Source organism: Suncus etruscus, chromosome 7, assembly GCF_024139225.1.
Source record: "Suncus etruscus isolate mSunEtr1 chromosome 7, mSunEtr1.pri.cur, whole genome shotgun sequence".
In the NCBI taxonomy this organism is placed as follows: domain Eukaryota; kingdom Metazoa; phylum Chordata; class Mammalia; order Eulipotyphla; family Soricidae; genus Suncus; species Suncus etruscus.
In genome coordinates, this window is record NC_064854.1 from 6,479,337 (window position 1) to 6,492,386 (window position 13,050).

The 13,050-nt window shown below is 46.0% G+C and overlaps 1 protein-coding gene and 1 pseudogene across 2 annotated transcripts in view; one reads left to right on the forward strand and one right to left on the reverse strand.

Moving 5' to 3' along the window:
• The window catches only part of PHACTR3 (phosphatase and actin regulator 3), a 112,571-nt gene that overhangs the window by 15,257 nt on the left and 84,264 nt on the right, over positions 1–13,050 (reverse strand). For both annotated transcript variants that reach the window (XM_049776345.1, XM_049776344.1), the window contains exons 6-7: positions 12,386–12,560; positions 11,091–11,329 (exon numbers count right to left, since the gene is read on the reverse strand). In XM_049776345.1, the coding sequence (XP_049632302.1) occupies positions 11,091–11,329; positions 12,386–12,560 (414 nt within the window). The remainder of the gene's footprint in view (positions 1–11,090; positions 11,330–12,385; positions 12,561–13,050) is intronic.
• On the forward strand, positions 1,964–4,568 carry LOC126013305 (polyadenylate-binding protein 1-like; annotated as a pseudogene).

Here is a 13,050-nt window from a genome sequence, read left to right on the forward strand (position 1 = left end):
GGGAGAGGGAAGGGACAAGTGGGATCAGGAGCTAGCCACCTGCCAAACTCTCCTCTCTGGAGCATACCTGGTCTCCAAAAGCTGGCAAGAAGGAAGTGGGCCCTATACGCTGAGGCCCCAAGTCAGAGGGACCATCACACCATTTCCAGGCACAGCAGACAGCTGTTGTCTTTCAGGCATTGGCAGACTGACTGCCAATAGGCCACTTGCTCCCATGCTCCCATAGCACTGTCCCAGGTCACCCAAGACCCCACGTGGTACCAAAAAAAAAAAAAGAAGAAGAAGAAGAAGAAGGAACCAGAGCGGTGGCACAAAGGCATAAGGTGTCTGCCTTGCACGTGCTAGCCTAGAATAGACCACAGTTCGATCCCCGGTGTCCCATATGGTCCCCCAAGCCAAGAGCGATTTCTGAGTACATACCCAGAAGTAACCCCTGAGCGTCGACTGGTGTCACCCTCCCCCCCAAGAAAAGAGTCCACCTGGTGCCCATATGGCCCTTATGGGAACCTCAGCATGGTGCCACTGTGCTGCAGCACTTGTCATGGGGCCACAGGTTGGGTCAAGATCCTGATGGGTACTGATGACAGTACCAGAAGCATTCTGTATTCTGAATCTGTGGGGATGGGATTTACATGATCACTGGCATGCTGATTTCATAAATCCTCCTCCTATAAACCTGCTTACCACTTCTCTAGCTCAGAATCCAGACGACTTGCATTTTCTAATTGGGGATCACTAAGGCACGGTGCCCACCACCATTCTGCACTCAGTAGAAATATAACCTTGTAATTTGGACTCCCCAGTGGCCCCTTCATGAAGTGAAGCTAAGGGCACTTATAAGTTTAGTAGAGAAATAGTTAAAATTGGGTCATAGAGAAATGTCATTTTCAGAATGGAATTCTCCTATCTTTGTACTAATGAAAAAAATATCAGACAAATGGCGACTGTTGATTGACTTGTATGTTAATGCTACAATGATCCCAACGGGAGCCCTTCACCTGGTCTTCCTTCTCCTGTAATGATCCCAAGAAATTTGCATCTGGGAGTGACTGACATTAAAGACTGTTTTTAAAATTTCCCCATTCACTCAGACGGCCATAAACAATTTGCATTTTTCATTCTTTTTGTTTGTTTGTTTTTGGACCACACTCAATGATGTTCAGGGGTTACTCCTGAATATGTGCTCAGAAATCGCTCCTGGCTCAGGGGACCATATGGGATGCTGGGAATTGAACCCAGGTCCGTCCTGGTACCGCTGCTCCAGCCTCGCATTCTTCATTCTTTCTTTAAATTATGAGGCAAGTAAGTGAAGATTTCAGTGGACTTTTACCTCAGGGAATGACTGAATCTATGTGTCATACTGAACTATGTGTCAGTATTTTGTTAATTTAGTTTTACATACATCCCATATAGGATTTCCTCATGCTTATGCTATACACTACATGAACAAAACTTTAATAGCCTGTTCAGCCCCTTCTCCCCGGCGGTTAGTGCGGAGAGTGCGGAGTGTGTGCTCCGGGCCCGGAACACACATTTCTTATTAAAAAAAAAAACCCAAAAAAAATCTCAAAAGCTTGGAAAAAACCCTAAAAAAAAAAAAAAAAAAAAAAAAAACCAACAAAAAACCTTTTTACAGAGAAAAAATCCGCGTCTCCTCCCGGCCGGAGACTTTTTAATTCTTTTTTTTTTTTTTTTTTAATTTTAAATTTTCTCCTATTTTTTTTTTTCCTCTTTTTCTACAAACCGCCCGGTGAAGCCCGCCGAGACCGAACGAGCGCAGAAGCCCGGAGCCCGCGCCGAGGCCTGCCCGGCCCAGCAGCCAGCCGCCCGCCCGCCCGCCCAGCCCGGCCCGACCCGGCCCGCCGGCGTCCGTTGAGCAGCAGCAGCAGCAGCAGCAGCAGCAGCAGCAGCAGCAGCCGCCGGCCGCGTCGTCCGACCGACCGACCGACCGAGCCCTCGCCCGCCCCGCAGCACGCAAGGTCGCGGCCTGCGCGATGAACCCCAGCGCGCCCAGCTACCCGATGGCCTCGCTCTACGTGGGCGACCTGCACCCCGACGTGACGGAGGCCATGCTGTACGAGAAGTTCAGCCCGGCCGGGCCCATCCTGTCCATCCGCGTGTGCCGGGACATGATCACCCGCCGCTCGCTCGCTCGCTCGCTCGGCTACGCCTACGCCAACTTCCAGCAGCCGGCCGACGCGGAGCGTGCTTTGGACACCATGAATCTCGATGTTATTAAGGGCAAGCCTGTCCGCATCATGTGGTCGCAGCGGGATCCGTCCCTTCGCAAAAGTGGAGTGGGCAACATATCCATTAAAAATTTGGATAAATCCATGGATAACAAAGCACGGTATGACACGTTTTCTGCTTTCGGCAACATCCTTTCATGGAAGGTAAGCGCAAATGGGGCAGGAAAATGGTTTGGCGTTATTTTATCGGCTTGAAATTTAAGTGTCTTAGGATGACTGCTGTACTGTCTTTGTATTGGGAATCTTTTATTTCCCAAATAATCCAGATTGGGGGGCGCTGCTGTGGTTCTGGAACAGTTGAGTCACTGGCAAGTAATGTGATGAAAAAATGGTTCTATATTCTGTAGGTGGTTTGTGATGAGAATGGCTCCAAGGGTTATGGATTTGTACATTTCGAGACACAGGAAGCAGCAGAAGGAGCTATTGAGAAAACGAATGGGATGCTGCTGAATGATCGCAAATATTTGTTGGACGATTTAAGTCTCGGAAGGAACGAGAAGCAGAACTTGGAGCAAGGGCAAAAGAATTCACCAATGTTTACATCAAGAATTTTGGAGAAGACATGGATGATGAGGGCCTTAAGGAACTCTTTGGCAAGTTTGGACCTGCCTTAAGTGTGAAAGTAATGACGGATGAAAACGGAAAATCCAAAGGTTTTGGATTTGTAAGCTTCGAAAGGCATGAAGATGCTCAGAAGGCTGTGGATGAGATGAATGGAAAGGAGCTCAATGGCAAACAGATTTATGTTGGTCGGGCTCAGAAAAAAGTGGAGCGCCAGACAGAACTTAAGCGCAAATTTGAACAGAGGAAGCAAGATCGGATCACCAGATACCAGGGTGTTAACCTTTATGTGAAAAATCTTGATGATGGCATTGATGATGAACGTCTTCGGAAAGAGTTTTCTCCATTTGGTACAATCACTAGTGCAAAGGTGATGATGGAGGGTGGTCGCAGCAAAGGGTTTGGTTTTGTATGTTTCTCATCCCCAGAAGAAGCCACTAAAGCAGTCACAGAAATGAATGGTAGGATTGTGGCCACCAAGCCATTGTATGTAGCTTTAGCTCAGCGCAAAGAAGAGCGCCAGGCCCACCTTACTAACCAGTATATGCAGAGAATGGCAAGTGTGCGAGCAGTGCCCAACCCCATCATCAACCCGTACCAGCCAGCTCCTCCTTCAGGTTACTTCATGGCAGCTATCCCACAGACCCAGAACCGAGCTGCGTACTATCCTCCTAGCCAAATTGCTCAACTAAGACCAAGTCCACGCTGGACTGCTCAGGGTGCCAGACCTCATCCATTCCAGAACATGCCCGGTGCTATCCGCCCAGCCGCTCCTAGACCACCATTTAGTACGATGAGACCAGCTTCTTCCCAGGTTCCGCGAGTCATGTCCACGCAACGTGTTGCTAACACATCAACACAGACCATGGGCCCACGTCCTGCTGCCGCAGCCGCCGCTGCTACTCCTGCTGTTCGCACTGTCCCTCAGTATAAGTATGCCGCAGGTGTGCGCAACCCTCAGCAGCATCTCAACGCGCAGCCGCAGGTCACCATGCAGCAGCCTGCTGTCCATGTACAAGGTCAGGAGCCTTTGACTGCTTCCATGTTGGCATCTGCCCCTCCTCAAGAGCAAAAGCAAATGTTGGGTGAAAGGCTCTTTCCTCTCATTCAGACCATGCACCCTACTCTTGCTGGTAAAATCACTGGCATGTTATTGGAGATTGACAATTCAGAACTTCTTCATATGCTTGAGTCTCCGGAATCTCTCCGTTCTAAAGTTGATGAAGCTGTAGCTGTACTACAAGCCCACCAAGCGAAAGAGGCTGCCCAGAAAGCAGTGAACAGTGCCACTGGTGTTCCAACTGTCTAAATTGATCAGGGACCACAAACAGAAACTCGTGCTTCACCGAAGAAAAATATCTAAACATCGAAAAACTTAAATATTATGAAAAAAACATTGCAAAATAGAAAATAAACAAAAAAAAGGAAAGGAAACTTTGAACCTTATGTACCGAGCAAATGCCAGGCCTTGCAAACGCCAGGCCTAGATTACTTCTGATTTAAAAACAACAAAAAAACCCACAAAAAAATAGTAAAATATAAAAACAAATTAATGTTTTATAGACCCTGGGAAAAATAATTTTCAGCAAAGTACAAAAATTTAAAGCATTCCTTTCTTTAATTTTGTAATTCTTTACTGTGGAATAGCTCAGAATGTCAATTTTGTTATAAACGAACTTGAATTCTGAGCAAGGAAACGTAATTTGGATTATAAAATTCTTGCTTTAATAAAAATTCCTTAAACAGTGAAAAAAAAAATAGCCTGTTCAAGTGAGAGCAAACTTCAAAGCCCATATGAGGACATTATGAAAAATTTGGCAGCCACTGGATTTACAAGTAGCAACAACAACAAAAAAAAATCCAGATGATACCAACATATGAATATCTGGGTTAAGTTCTCAAACACACTACATTACAACCTCAGAAAATTTCTATTTACCAAAAGGATCATTTTTAAAAAAAAAAACTGACTTTATTTATTTATCTTTGGGTCACACCTGGCAGTGCTCAGGGGTTACTCCTGGCTCTGTGCTCAGAAATTACCCCTGGTAGGCACGGGGGACCATATGGGATATCGGGATTTAAACCATCATCTGCCCTGGATCAGCTGCCTACAAGGCATGTCCTACCACTGTGCTATCTCTCTGAAGCCTACCAAAAAGAAATTAAAACACTCAATGACTTTCAAAAAATGCAAGGAAATATTAATGAAGTCTGTCCCTCACATAGGATTTGTAACTTAGAACTTAGTAATCTGTTCCTAACTGTAGTAGAATTTGCCCTGAAAATCCCAAGACAACTGACACCAGAGGCACAGAAGGAATTGGACTTTTAATGGCCCACCTCCAGAAGTTCTATCTTACTCAATTTACCACTGGCAAGAAGGTATAGCAATTATTTTTTTGCAACACCACAATCACCAACAACTGCCATTGTTCAATTATCAGGACCACTAGAATGGAAATACCTACATAGCAAACAAGATCGCACAATCATACCATTCTTAGAAAAAAGAGCTAATTTAATAATCAAAGAGAGGCTGTGAGCTCACAGTTTATTAGCATATGAACCTGATATCATAGTCCTGTCAATACGTAAAAAATAAATTGAATCAATACTACCAGTCAGTGAAATTCTGCAAAGAATTTTTTTTTGCAATGGAGAACTTTCTTCACACTATCCAGCGGGAAAATATTGGGACTTTTTCAAAAGGACACCTTTCATAATTTCTTCCATCATTTGCACTTCTCCTATTTCAGATGTACCTGTGTTTTATATTGATGGCTCATAATCAGGGAAAAATAAAATCATTGGCCCATCCCTGATCACAACAGTGTGCACCAATGACAACTCAGCACAAATAGAACTTGCCACCTTAATCCATCTACTATGGCATGTGTTAGGCCCTTGTAATATTGCGAGTGACTCAGCATACATTGTTGGCCTCTTTCCGGGAATTGTCACTGCTTCTATAAATGCTCACAACCCTGTGATACAATATTTGTCACAACAGCAGGCCATGTTACAAAGATGCTCAGAACCTATTTTCATCAAGCCTATATAAGTTCTCATTCTGGCCTCCCTTGTCCAATGACTTTAGGAAATGAATTAGCTGACCAGTTGGCAATGCCAATCTTTACATCACCAATGGAAGAACATAATGTCCATTGCCTTCATGTACAATTTAGCATCCCACTAAGACCAGACAGACATATTATTCAGAGTTGTTCAGTCTGTGCTCTTCTGCACTGCAAACCCCATGTGGCAAAAGCTAATCTTTGGAGTCTGAAGATAAATGAATTATGGCAAATGGATGTGACTCATGTTAATTTCTTCCCGAACAAACCATATCTTCCTGTGATTACTCACATGTATTCTCATTTTATATGGACAGTCCCTATGTCATCAGAAAGAGCTAAAGCAGCCTGTTCCTTTCTATTGCAATGCTTTTTAATTATGGGCATTCCTAATACAATAAAAATGGATAATGGATCAGCAAACACCAGCAAAACTTTCCAAGCTTTTTGTAATGAGGACAGATAAAGCATATAACAGGAATTCCATACAATACACAAGAACAGGCAATTGTTGAAGGAGTACATAGGACACAAAAAACTCATTAAAAATAAAAAATGAGAAATGCCTCCAATTAACTTTCTATTTATATAATTGTTCACTCTAATTGTTGTAAGTCTGATTCAATAAAAACCATATACAGCTACCAGAAAAACACTTCCAGGAAAACCAGCGAGCCCAAATGACAGTAAAGTCACCTATTTGGTGAAAATTGACAAGGACTGGGCCTCAGGAAACTTGATCATCAGAAGAGGATACTCTTACATTTCTACAGAAGACAGTTCAGAAGAGAAGCTATATATTTCACTGTGCCATCAAATTTAAAAATCAGAAAGGGTTTTAGCTTTTCATCACTTAAAATATATAGTCATTTATTTTATTTTTCTTATCGTTGAAGAAATAAGATCTGTTAGTTGTTACCTATATTAATTAGTGATAAAAAAGAAAAACTCTGACAAACATACAATGCCCATATCAGCAGAAAGTAGCTCAAAAGGTCTCTCCATCCCTTCCCTAGCCCCTAGCAACAAAGTTTATATTTCAATGTAGTTATAGGTTTAGAGGGGTTTTTTTTCTGTTTATTTGTCTTTTGGGTTTTTGGGTGTTTTTTTTTTTTTGGTGTTTGGGCCACACCTGGGGGCACTCAGGGGTTATTCCTGGCTCTCTGCTCAGATATCGCTCCTGGCAGAACAGGAGACCATATGGAAGTCGGGATTTGAACCACCATTGGTCCTGGGTCGGCCACTTACAAGGCAAATGCTCTATCACTATGCTATCTCTCCAGCCCCTAGAGTTTATTTTTGTAAAATTTTAATATCCTCCTTTGTTGTAAATAGTTTGTTTTAAATAGTTACATATTTTTACTCTATAAGACACATATGACCATAAGACCCACAGTTTTTAGACAAGGAAAACAAGAGACGTCAGGAGACAGCAGCTGGGAACAACCAGCCTACAAGGCCAAAGTAGATGATAGATAGATAGATAGATAGATAGATAGATAGATAGATAGATAGATAGATAGATAGATAGATAGGTAGGTAGGTAGGTAGGTGGGTGGGTGGGTGGGTGGGTGGGTGGGTGGGTGGGTGGGTGGGTGGGTGGATGGATGGATGGATGGATGGATGGATGGATGGATGGATGGATGGATGGATGGATGGATGATAGGTAGGTAGGTAGGTAGATAGATAGATAGATAGATAGATAGATAGATAGATAGATAGATAGAGATAGATTGATTATAAAATACGCTGGTTCACAGCTGGTTAAACACATTCACCTAACTTTTTTCTTTACATCAGAAAATAAAAAAATTTAAAAATACTTTTTTGTTAATATAAATAAAAATTTGCAGCAGTGATCAAATAAGCATTCATTCCATAAGACACACAGATATTTTCCCCCATCTTTTGTGTGAGGATGCATCTTATGGTATGAAAAATATGGTACTTCAGAGGCTGAAGCGGTGGTGCAAGCATAAGGCATTTGCCTGTGTGCACTTGCCTAGGATGGACCACTGTTTGATCCTCCGGCATCCCATATGGTCTGCTAAGCCAGGAGTGATTTCTGAGCACGTAGCCAGGAGTAATCCCTGAGCGTCACCGGGTATGGCCGAAAAAACTAAAAATATATATGGTACTTTATATTTAAAATTTAAATATTTAAAAATATGGCACTTTATGTTTAAAACAGATAGTTGCCATGCCCACATTCAATTTAGAGATAGGAATCTAATTATAGGTAAGTAATCTAGTTATGCTCTGTAATTACTAAACAAGGCTTCCTTATCCTTTACTGTTTCCTTGACAACTGGATGAAAAACCTTCTGGAATGAAAAAAAAATAATAAATAAAACTGCAATTTATGTATGATCAGCCTGAAGTAACTTTGACAGGGATCCTAAAATCTGTTAGTCCCTGGTTACCCTATGCTTAACTGATGATTTCATCATCTGAAGCCCCCTGGCTATGGAGAGCCAGAAGATTTCTAACTGTTCTGCACAGATGAAGACATCAGTAAGTTGCAGCCCTTGGGACCTGACATACCTATCCTCAAAACTTTTCATTTCCTTTTTTTTCTTTCCCCATTTCCCTCATAACAACTTTTGGGGGGTGTTGGGAGGCCATACCCAGTGATGTTAAGGGGTTACTCCTGGCTATGCGCTCAAAAACCGCTCCTGGCTTGGGGGACCATATGGGACAACTGGGGATGGAACCAAGGTCCATCCTAGGCTAGCGCCGGCAAGGCAGACACCTTACTGCTCCGTGGCACCACTCTGGCCCCTCATAAAAACTTTTTAAATACAAAAGGAAAAGGGCGATCTTTTCCTATTAATGTAGGATAATACATTAAATTTATTATAAATACATGTAAACAAATACATTATATATTGGTTTGGGGGCCACACCTGGTGATGCTCTGGGGTTACTCCTGACTATGTGCTCAGAAATCACTCCTTATAAAAAAAAAATACAACTTACTGAACTTAAAAACAAATAACTGTAGTAGAATGCCTGTCTTGAATACAGGCAGGGGATGGGAAGGGGGGAGGGGGTTATGTTGCACTGGTGAAGGGGGGTGTTCTGGTTATGATTGTAACCCAAATATGATCATGTTACTTAAAAAATATATTTTAAAAAAAAGAATGAATGAGGGAACTGGAAAATCTGTCTAGAGTACAGGTGGGGGGGTGGGATGGAGGGAGATTTGGAACATTGGTGGTGGAATGTTGCACTGGAAATGGGAGGTGTTCTTTACATGACTGAAACCTAATCACAATCATGTTTGTAATCAAGATGTTTAAATAAATAAAAATACTTAAAACAAAAAGAAATCGCTCCTTATTTGGAGAACCATATGGGGTTTCGGGAATCGAACCCGGGTCTGTCCTGGGTCAGCCACGTGCAAGGCAAATGCCCTACCTGCACTATCATGCTGGCCCCAAATACACACATTATAAATAAATATAGACAATACAGTAATCTGTTTTACCCGAGCACCACACATAAAAGGGTCCACCCTTTTAAAAAGGAGCTTAACCAACTATCATTGGGGCTATCAAAGCCCCCTCCCCAAGTGAGACTGGGCGTAGAGAGTTGGTGTGGAGAGTTAGTGGGGTTTGAAGAAGCAATTGGAGCCACAATCTGACCAAAATGTTTCTACTCCTGGCTACAGCTTTTCTTCCTGATTCATCAGACCTTCAGCGGTATCTTTGGGGGGCTGTTTATCCTTTCCTTTGTATAGATACTTGTTCCTTTTTCATGACCCTCAATCTGACCTTAACCTGGTCCCAAACCCAGCTCTCTCTCCTTCTTTCTCCCTCTCCCAGCCTAAGGGTTTGTCATAAGGCCCCTAGCTTCTTTCTTAAAATAAAAAGAGAGAGAGAGAGAGAGAAAGAGAGAGAGAGAGAGAGAGAGAGAGAGAGAGAGAGAGAGAAGTATTTTGTGATATTGAAGTATCTTGTCAGCATCCTGCCTGCTTGGCCTCTGACAAACCCAAGACCCCTGTGGACTCTGGCTCTGCATCTCAGGAGCATCCGGGAGCATCCCGCATCTCAAGAGCACCAGGGAGCATCCTGCATCTCAGCGGTGCCACCTGTGTCCTTGCAGGGAACTGTGACTCAGAACATTTCTGGTTCCGCTTCAGGCCTGGAATTGGGCCTTTGATTGCTCCCCCATAAGGATGCTCCATCAGAGCTGGTAACACCCTCAAGGGGCCTTTCAACTCACCCTCCTGCATGCAACTGGAGCACATCACATGCCTCAGCTAGCATGGTCAGTGTCATGTCGGGAAAGGGCCTGTGTGTTTGGGACGAGCGGAGCGGGTGGCTTTCTTCAGATGAAATCCATTGGGGTCTGTTCTGTGCTGTCTGTCCTTGTGCTGTGTGAACTCTCCACTGCCACCTCTGCTGCCCTCTGTTGCCCAGAGGTAGAAAGGCAGCTTCCACATTGGCAAGAAGTTCAATGTAGACCCACTATCTTCAGAGACCTTGACCCTGACCCCCTCGTACACACTTGATAGACAATAAACAGTGAAGCTGCTTTTGAATAGCTCATGAAGGACAGGGACAAGCCCGGGACGAGCCAGGGCATGGCACCACTGGGCAGAAAGGCAGCTCAAGCCGGGTCCTACACTAAAGGGCCAAAGAGCACTAGATCATATCCTCACCCAAGCCCCTTCGGAACCGTCTTCTAGGGAGACTTGGGGAAGTGGGGTTCCTCAGACCTTCTCAGGGAGTGTCACCATGAGAAGCTCGTGGTTCCCTTCCTCCCAGTTGAAGCCCCCATTTCTCCAGAGGAAATCAAATGGTGCCTTGGCCCTGCACTGCCCCAGTATGGTTGTCCACTTGCTATAACCAGGTGTTGTGTTGGGGTGTTTGTGTGAACATGGGGGCAAAGAAGATTTTCACTCACATTGGAGACTTGAGAACCATAGGGGGCCATGAAGGTGTGAGGTGCCCACAGGCCCTACCAGGGGGCCTTGTCCTTTCTATAATCTGGTGGCATCTGCCCTGGCATGGCTGTGTGGGAGCAGAAACAACGCGACACAGCAAAGCAGACACTGTTGGTTTTCTGGGGCTCTGCCATGCCTCCTCCTCATGGTTGTATATCTGGGCCCCTGGCTGGTGCATTTAGGCCCCATCTGGACCCTCGCTGTTGCATTCCAGACCCCACTCTGCATTTTCCAGCTCCCGAGGCTGCTCACCAGAGATGATGGAGTCGTCGAGCACCTCGGGGTCCTGGTAGAGCAGCAGGTCCTCATCCCGAAGCTCGGGCCTCCCCAGCAGGTTCTCCTTGTTTTCCTCCGACTCCTGTTTGCTCTCGGCTGCCCCGTCGGGGCTCCAGCTCTGCTCTCTGTCCTTGCCCTGCTCCAAGCTCGGCATCCGGGACAAGCGCGCATCCGCCCGCTTCTTCGGGGACCCTTTGTTTTCCCGTCCTTGGAAACTGGACACGGACAGTTTGGGTGATACGCTGTCCCCTGCCGGGCACAAGTTTGACCTCCCAAAGTTGCCGGGAGCCCACTGTGGTGCTGGCATCAGACACCACCGCCTCCCGACACCAGTAGCCCCAAGTCTAGACCTGTCCCCCAAACCCCACCCAGTCTACTTCTTCTTGGTTCAAGATAAAGAAACTCCTTGACAGGATCACATGAACCTCTATGAGGAAACAGGATGGGCTGGAGCAATCAGGGCCTCCCATGAGGCCCTCCCTGGACCCTTGGGATACACAGCAGTGATGGGACAGCTCCCCAGATCCTAAATGCCCCACCCTTCCTGGATGAGCTCCAAGCCCAGAACCCACAGAGCACAGACCATTCCACCCCGCAGTGTGCACAAGCAATCCCACAAACACACAACCATAAATACTCATCCACCCTAAACATACTCGAGATACCCCAATATACCCACCCACAAAAACAAACCCATAATTGCCCACACACCCTAAACATATTTATATAGCCCTCATACACCCAACACACAAAATCACACCATAATCACTCATACATCCTTCACATACACAAGTACCCCTTATATAGATGGACCCATAAACCCAACACGCCCTATACACCTTTCATCACCTCCCATTCACCTCATATACACCCCAGAGCCCATATACCCCTCAGATACACTCCATATACCCTCATATGCACCCTTACACACCCCCACACTCCACACACACACCTGTATACACACCCCATAAAGCCCCAAACTCACACCCCTGTGCCCATACCCTGCACACCCATGAACATGCAGGCCTATATCCCTCCCTCACATCCTCCCACACACTATCCTCACCCTTGCATCCCTTACACCCACGAACACACATTCCTCACAGACAGCCCACTCCGTACCCCACTCCCATACCCCTCAACTCATTAACGCACATTCCTACAATCCCAAACACCCCAACTACCCGTGCACCAACACCCCTACACCTGCCCCCATATCCCTTCACCCCAAACTTGCTCCCCAATCCCCCAAGGGAGGGCCTCAGTCTCACCTGCCCTGGCAATGCTTGGTGGCCAGCGCCCGGTGCAGCTCCTCGATCACGCGGCTGGGGGGCAGTGGGCAGTGCACAGTGGGGAGGTGCGGGGACCCCGATGGTGTGGACAGCTGAGCCCGCAGAGCAGGGTCTGTGTTCTTCCCACTGGGGCTGTGGAAGGGCACAGCTTGGCCTGGGGTGAGGGACACACAAGAATGGGAGATGAGCAGGACTCCCCAGGGAACCCCAATTCCCAGGCCCACTTGATGCTGAGGACACAGTACCAGGACACCCCACAGATGGAAAGAACACCTCTCTCATCTTTTAGATAGAACTTCCTAGAGTCATGTCTCTTTGGGGCCCAGGACACAGGGTTGCCAAGTCTGGCATAGTACCAGGGACCATATCACAGAGGACATTGTGCCCCCCATCCCCCAAAAGCAAAACAAACAGCATGCAGACCCACTGGTACTGCGTGGAGCTGGTTCTCTGGGCTCTGGGTCAGGACAGGAAGGACCAGGACAGGAAGGCCACAGGGGAAAAAAGACCAGACAGGGGCCCGGAGAGATAGCACAGCGGCATTTGCCTTGCAAGCAGCCGATCCAGGACCAAAGGTGGTTGGTTCGAATCCCTGTGTCCCATATGGTCCCCCCGTGCCTGCCAGGAGCTATTTCTGAGCAGAC